The following is a 7,313-nucleotide window of genomic DNA, read 5'->3' as shown; positions in this document are numbered from 1 at the left end:
GTAAATTTGTCCTCGCTATTTTGCAAGCTTTGCTGATTATGCGATCTATCTTTCCTCTGCTCTAATGATGCATTGTAATCATCCTGAAGTATCCATTTTTCGTTTGAAGTTTCCCTTGTGGTGATCATGTTTGAGCTGACTGGAGGACTGATGTACATTGTACCACTCATGGTGGCTATTATGACAAGTAAATGGATTGGAGATGCATTCATTAAGGAAGGAATGTATCCTTCTGCTTTCACGTGTTGATGTATTTTACTTAGGGTGCTTTTCATTTGTCAGATTTAGCTGGCCAGGCCAGGCCAATCTATTCGTAACAAGAATTTTAATCAGAACCATCCAGCCAGATTAGTTTATTGTGACGGGTTGTAGTAAAAATCTCAAGAGAAGACAAAGATTCTATTTACACATTAACCGGTCTGGACAGCCAGATCTGACTTCTGGAAAATACACAGGAACAAAAATGGTCTAAAAGGTGAGAGTGAGTAAACCCTATATTGTATTCCTAAGGAGTCATGATAGGTATAAAACTTAAAGAGACAGTGAAAATAGTGAATTTTGTCTGATGTCAGTGTTGCAAACCCTTGACTGCTGTTCAAGTTATGATGGACATATTCATCTGAATGGCTACCCATTCCTGGACAGCAAAGAAGAATTCACTCACACGACACTGGCAGCTGATGTTATGAGACCAAGGTGAGATTAAATTAATTGTCGTCAAACTTCCATGTTTGACCATCTGTCATGGGTGACCTCCCCCCCCCCCCCACCCCTCACCCCCTCCAGAAGTGATCACCTGTCCAAAATATCAAATTGAATTTTCCAAAGCGACTTTTACATTCAGGGAAGTGTTTACTGAAACTCTTTCCTGCATTGATTTTAATTTAAATAATACGTGACTTGTTAAGCAAAGAAAGACCAGGTAGACCAGTTGACTGGGAACCAAAGCTGCTAAAAGGCTACACCCCAAGGTTGTATCTCAAACAGGAAAAGGTGCTTCAGAAAACACCATACAACATGTTCATGGCAGTTACTTGCTCTGGGTTATGGGCTCCAGTTTACGTTCATTTTGGTAGGTGATTTGCATCACACTAGTTTCTTATATTATCTGTTTGACTATGCCCTTATTTTTCAGGAAAAATGACCCTCCTTTATCATGCATTACTCAAGATAGTTTTACCGTTGGAGACATAGGTAATAAATATTTTCCTAAAGGTTAATTTCAGTGTTCCTGACTTATTAGTTTATATGAACTGAATTTAAATAGTGTCTTGTTATATCTCTCACAGAAACACTTCTTGAAGAAACCGAGTTCAAAGGATTTCCTGTGATAGTGGACAATGAATCACAAAGACTCGCAGGCTTTGTTCTGAGGAGAGATTTGAATATTGCCATAAGTAGGTTTCTTTACTTTGTCTTGACTTGTGATTAAAATGATTGTTAGAGTCCCTTACCTTCAGTTGCATACCGTAAATAGGCAACCTTTCTCGAAATAGCTGTATCTTAAAAGCAGCGATTGCTACGGGGCGTATGGAAAAGCCGGAATCCGGAATCCGGAACCGGAACTTAAATTGAGACCAGGGTAAACTGGGAAGCACTGAAACCAGTTCCCGATACCCGTGTGGGAATAAAATTCAAGATGGCGTCCTCTGTTATCATTGTTTTGAGAAATTTTCAGCACAGTGATCGTGATACCAAAGGTATACTCACATTCGGAAAGTGACTTGCCAAAAAAAAAAAGCTAAGTGCATCCTACTGTTATTCCTAGCAGTCATAAACTGTGACTGCAGCTGTAGGTCGAGTAATTTTCGACAGATCGAGACTACAACTAATCAGAAGCCGATTGACTGCGAAAAACAGCCATTATTAGTATGTGATGTTTAAGACCGCTGTGTTATTCATTTCCTTCTCTTGAGCCGAAGTTACTCATTTTTTAAAAGGGCTCCGTGTTTCAACCATTGTGAGGAAAAGGCGGCAAAGGGAGGAGGAGTACTCATGTCAACTCATGTCAATCATGATCCCAAGTTGCAACGCTCACGCGTATATGAAATTCTCGCCGTACGCAAAAAATGCGACAGTAAAAAATATAATAACAATAAATAAATATAATGTGGGGATAAAAAGTCTTGATCGAGCAATAATTGTTAGTGACACTCTTAAGACAGAAACGTCTCTAAGTTTTATTTCTTAGGTTCGGGTTCCGGTTCCGGTTCCGGTTCCGTTTCCGTTTCCGGCTCCGGTTCCGGATTTCGGATTCCGGCTTTTCCATACGCCCATTTTCTACGGCCGCCAGTGTTAGGTGTTAGGTGTTAGGTGTTTTGTTCACACGGAACCACCTTCACCGTACGAAAATTTAGACGCTTAGCCGTTCAAACTTCCGTATGAACACATCCAAAATATTTAACGGTCCCGTGTGTCGGTGAGGCCGGTCAAATTCTTCAGCCGTGTGGAGGAAGCATAAGTACTGGCAAATGTATGACTTTGTTACTTGTGCTTTCAGGTCACGCCAGAGCTCGTGATGAAACAGTGGTATCGGCATCACGTGTTTACTTCTTGCCCAGTCCCCCTCGGTATGCTGAGCCTGGTCAGCCGTCTAGTTTGAGTTTGAGACATATTGTTGACATGGTAGGAAACTGGATTAATAACACTTGAATGTTTTCATTGTTTCACTCTACATCACGGTGAAGCCGAATGAATTGCTTTGTGAAAAAAGTGGTTGATAAAAAGTAAAGTGAGGTTTGAGTTTCCCTCAGAAATGAAAAAAAAGACAGACTTTTTGGCTTTGAAAACAAAAGTGTCAGTTACGGGGTTTTCTATGATAATAAAATTATCGTTTGTTGCAAACAGGAAAAAAACGGTTACGATTTGGATAGGCAAGGTTAATCCTCAGTTCTTGTGAAGTTTACCATTTCCACTTGAAGAAGCTTTTATTAGGAGGTTTTCTCTCATCAGACAGATCTACTTGTTATATCACTTGTAACCCCGTTGATAATTTACCCATCTGGACCCGGTTCCTGAAAGGCCGATTGGCGCTAATCCAGGATTAAAATTTTGTTCCACGTTTTATATTTACCTTCCTACGCATTGCTTAGAGTAACATTTTTTGTTATCATCACTGTATCGCAGAGTGAGGACGCAACGGTATTTTGTAAGCTTGAGTTACATGTTCTTAGAAGAGAAAACCGTGCTTAAAATTTAGCTTAATCTTGGGTTAAACTTAACCATTTTTAAGTTGGGTCCAGGTTGTGGTGGCTTATAACAAAGTTGTTTTAATTCGCCACTTAAGGAACGAGAAGGGGACTGGAACCGAAATGCGTCCCGCAATTGTTTGTGGGGTCGTTACCAGGCACGCGCTAGTCAGCTATTGGCTAATCATTCCCTGTTCGTAGTAACAGTCCCAAAAGTCTTTGCGAAAGTTAACTCGCCCTAGTTTCCCCCTCGTTTCTAACGTAGCGAATGTCTGTTGTATTTCAGAGCCCAATTCAAATCACTGATGCCATGCCCATGGAAACAGTAGTGGAAATGTTCCGTAGGCTGGGATTAAGGCAGACACTTGTTACACACAATGGGTGAGTAGACAGCTTATTTCCTTTGTGGTTCCACATGCAATCCTTCAAAGTCACAGCGATTCTCAGTCGTGTCGTGTATTACACCATTGACGAAAACTCAAGCGTTTAAAACTCAAATGAAACTTACAAGGCACTATCCACCGGATAAATCACTCACTAGAGCATAAGTATTGTGGAAAACGATTGAGTTATCTACTGAAGAGATATTTAAACAGTGGATAGCGTTATTCACCTTTTGAACAACTGCGGCCCGCAGTACTTTACTGTGGTGCTGTTTACTGTGATGTACAAGGTGGTTCTGAGTTTTGATTCCGTGAATCAAACCCAGTAGTGTAACCATTCAAATAAAAGCTCTTGAACAGTGTGTCTTCTTGTGGTACTCTTTATTGTGCTTTTTAAGATTACTATAATAGTTGAGTATGTTAATTAAATCATAAAGATTACCACGCAAGTACATGGTTACCGAGCAGTACTTTATTATGCTGTATAAATTGACATTTGTGTCTATCGATTAAATCGATACCATAAAACGACCATTCATGACCATTCAATGGTACTGATCAATCAGGTGTTTTGTTTGTTGGTTGGTTTGTTTTCTGATATCAGCGTCGAGTGTACATACACACTAACATACAACATGTTTTTAGTTCACGGAGTTAATTTTGTTGTATCTATTTTTTTTCAGTCGCTTGTTAGGAATCATCACAAAGAAAGATGTTCTACGCCATATTGCCACGTTAGCCAATCAAGATCCAGATTCTATACTATTCCATTGACAGTCGCAGTTAAAAAAAACGATTTATGTACTACATGACGTAATATCCCACATAATAATATGGAGTCATAATCTCTTAAATCAGCAAAATTGTGAATGGTCTGTGGAGAAGTGGACACTGGGTCCCTGTGTACCCACGCTTTCTCTTGGTTCCTAGATAATCCACCGCTTTTACAATACTCGTGACTCCCTGAAACGCTCTCGTTTGAAGTGGTATCTGTCAAGGCGAAAGGGAGCTATGTATCACAGCTACTTATCGGGCACCCAAACAAACGCTACTGAATCGTAGTCAACAGTTAACGACTAATTGACGGACTCAAGTAAAACTAAGGCCCGGTTCAGACGCCGAATTAAGGCCGACCCAACTATTTAGACCGCCTGAATTGATTCAGACACCAATCTTAATTCCAGCCGAACTAAATTCAAAAGGATAAAAATGCTCATTTGGTGAAACTGCTTGCAAAATGCGTTATTATAATCTATGCATTAAGTTAGGCAGATGAAAGTTTCGGCGTCTGAATCAAAGCCGTTCCACAGTCGAAATTCCCGGCCGGGCTAGGCGGGAAGAACGGCTGAGCCGTTTCAAATTGAAATAGGCGTTCCTAATTGATTCAGACGCCGAACTTTTCATGTACTCAATTCAATATATTGGGTTCGGCTTCATCTGAACCGGGCTTAACTACGAGAGAATGACTGTATAACCGCCAATTTGACTAATAAATGACTGTTTAACTGTGACAGTGGACGAAGCGAAACGCACCAATGACATTACAAGTCTTCATAGTCTTCACGGCTTAACTGACAGTCGACCAATAACATCGCGACTAAATTGACCAATCAGGTCAATAACCAAAGTTAAATAAGATAACTGACGTGATACAACTCACTTTGACTGTGAAGATGACTACCGCACATGCTGTCTAAACGTCAGTCACTGTCACCCTGCGTTCACACCATTTTGTGCTATTTTTTTTTTTTTTTTATCCAGGCACTAGTGTTCGGACAGTTAACGTGAACATAGTCTCATTTGGATTAGTCTTACAAAACATGGCCATTCCTCCATGTCAAGATAATAAGCTGATTAAGAAAAGAGGTAACAAAGTAACCCAAGCGTTCGCATAAGTTTTACTAATACATGTACATCTCAGGTCGAGGATATATTTTTAAAATAAAGCGATGAAAATGACAATAACAATAAATTAAAAATAAAACTGAGGTCAGGGCTGTCGTGATTGAATAAGTTAATCTCATGATACTACTCTTCTTCCATAGCCCCCAAAAATTTACTAGTGGTGTTGGGCGCACCAAATTTTAAAACTTTTTTGTAGATGAATACATTAACGCCGATGACCTCATAGTCTTTTTGTCTTAATATATCTCATGATTAAAATGGGGTGGATTACATTATCTTCCCTTTTTGTATTTCTAATGCAATGGAAACAATAGACTCACTTAGCCTTGACCCGGTTTTAGCCGGTTTGTCATGCTTTAGTTTTATTTAACCGGTTTCATGGTGTCGAAGGAATAAGCTGAAACTCTCCCGTGTCTTAAAATCCTGTCCTGGCTCCAGTTCACTGGTGCTTGGCACGCAAATCGTGGATATTAATGAGCGCGAAGGCACACCATAATTTTAAGGGAGTTTTTATAACTCCAAAAATGGAGTAAAAATGTTAGGTACAGGATAACTCCTTTTTGGGGGTTATTTTAACTCCTCAATATCTGGGGTCATTTTTACTCCTGAAAAAGAGTTCTTTGAACTCCTTTTTGGAGTTCAAATAACTCCCCAAAAAAATAACTCCACTGTAAGGAGTTAAATTAACCCCACCAGAGGAGTTATTATAACTCCTTGAAAATTACTGTGCAAACCAGCTCTTTCTTTCACGAAACAACCCCTCCCCTTAGAACATGACAAGCAGGCTCAAACCGGTTAAGGCAAGGCGAGTCTGTTGTTTCTATTGTTTCAGAAATTCACCATTTTCACATAGACCATAATACACCTTGTTTACCCCCAAAAATTTTGAAATACAGTCGTTCCAAGAGGAATCGAAGACGATGGTTCTGCAAAATTTGGGGGAAAATAAGATGCATTAAGATGAAAATGGTGAACACAAAAAAGGGAAGGTAGTGGGAATCCACTGCGTTTTATTCATGAGATAAAGACAAAAAGGCTATGGCGTCATCACTTTTAATGTATTCACTCCTCCGCAAAAAAGGTTTATTCGGTGCGCCTGAAACTGCTTTTACTTAAGGCTGGTTCACCTAAAGAAATGGATGAATAAATAAATAAATAAGAATTTGAGTGGTGGCATTTCATTAAAGTTCTTTTTAGCTCTTTTTCTGCCATCCTGGTCGAACTGAATTGGGAAATGTTGGTTTTTGAAGACACGGGAAGACTGGAGTACTCATAGTAAACCCTCCCTAAGCAAGGTTAAGAAGCATCGTACACTCAACTGACATACAGCGTTAGTATCGACTTCCGCCGCTCTCTTGGGACTGGTCTTGTTCCTTGAGGAGCGCGGGCTCATTTCCTGAATAGTGGGTGCTGGAGGTGGGCAAGGCCCCACTCTTGCACATGTCCATGGCAATACTAAGTTGTATTATAATGAATCCAGTACGAGGAATACTTGAAATTTCTGAAATTGGGTTTTGCACGACTGCCTGTGAATTCAAGTCAGGTGAATTCTGTTCGAAAGAAACAAAAACGAAGCATATCTTTCACTGTGGATCCTTTCTAGAAGCATATCGACCTAACTCGTGCACCCCTAGAGTTTAAAACTTCCCATATCCTGCTTTGTTTTTGTTGTTGTTGTTTTGCAGTTGGTCTCACTTTCAAGGAGAGGGTTTTGCAATTACCGCTGAAGACAACGCGTTGCATAATCTCTATTTAATACATCATATTATGAAAAACTACTCGGAGTTATTTTTACTTCGAGTCTGTCCTCCTCTTTTGAAATTTTAAAGCCATTGAA

General features: G+C 39.8%; 1 protein-coding gene across 1 annotated transcript in view; it reads left to right on the top strand.

Moving 5' to 3' along the window:
* The window catches only part of LOC140949239 (H(+)/Cl(-) exchange transporter 5-like), an 18,209-nt gene extending 12,650 nt beyond the window's left edge, over window positions 1-5,559 (top strand). The window contains exons 10-16 of the mRNA XM_073398467.1: window positions 110-224; window positions 601-696; window positions 1,136-1,194; window positions 1,290-1,397; window positions 2,501-2,625; window positions 3,475-3,569; window positions 4,255-5,559. Of these exons, the coding sequence (XP_073254568.1) occupies window positions 110-224; window positions 601-696; window positions 1,136-1,194; window positions 1,290-1,397; window positions 2,501-2,625; window positions 3,475-3,569; window positions 4,255-4,345 (689 nt within the window). The 3' untranslated portion in view covers window positions 4,346-5,559. The remainder of the gene's footprint in view (window positions 1-109; window positions 225-600; window positions 697-1,135; window positions 1,195-1,289; window positions 1,398-2,500; window positions 2,626-3,474; window positions 3,570-4,254) is intronic.
* Window positions 5,560-7,313: the final 1,754 nt, after the last annotated feature.

The sequence above is a fragment of the Porites lutea genome, chromosome 9, assembly GCF_958299795.1.
Source record: "Porites lutea chromosome 9, jaPorLute2.1, whole genome shotgun sequence".
Lineage (NCBI taxonomy): Eukaryota > Metazoa > Cnidaria > Anthozoa > Scleractinia > Poritidae > Porites > Porites lutea.
The sequence above is the reverse complement of the archived record's forward strand: the minus strand, read 5'-3'. Positions and strand labels throughout refer to the sequence as shown.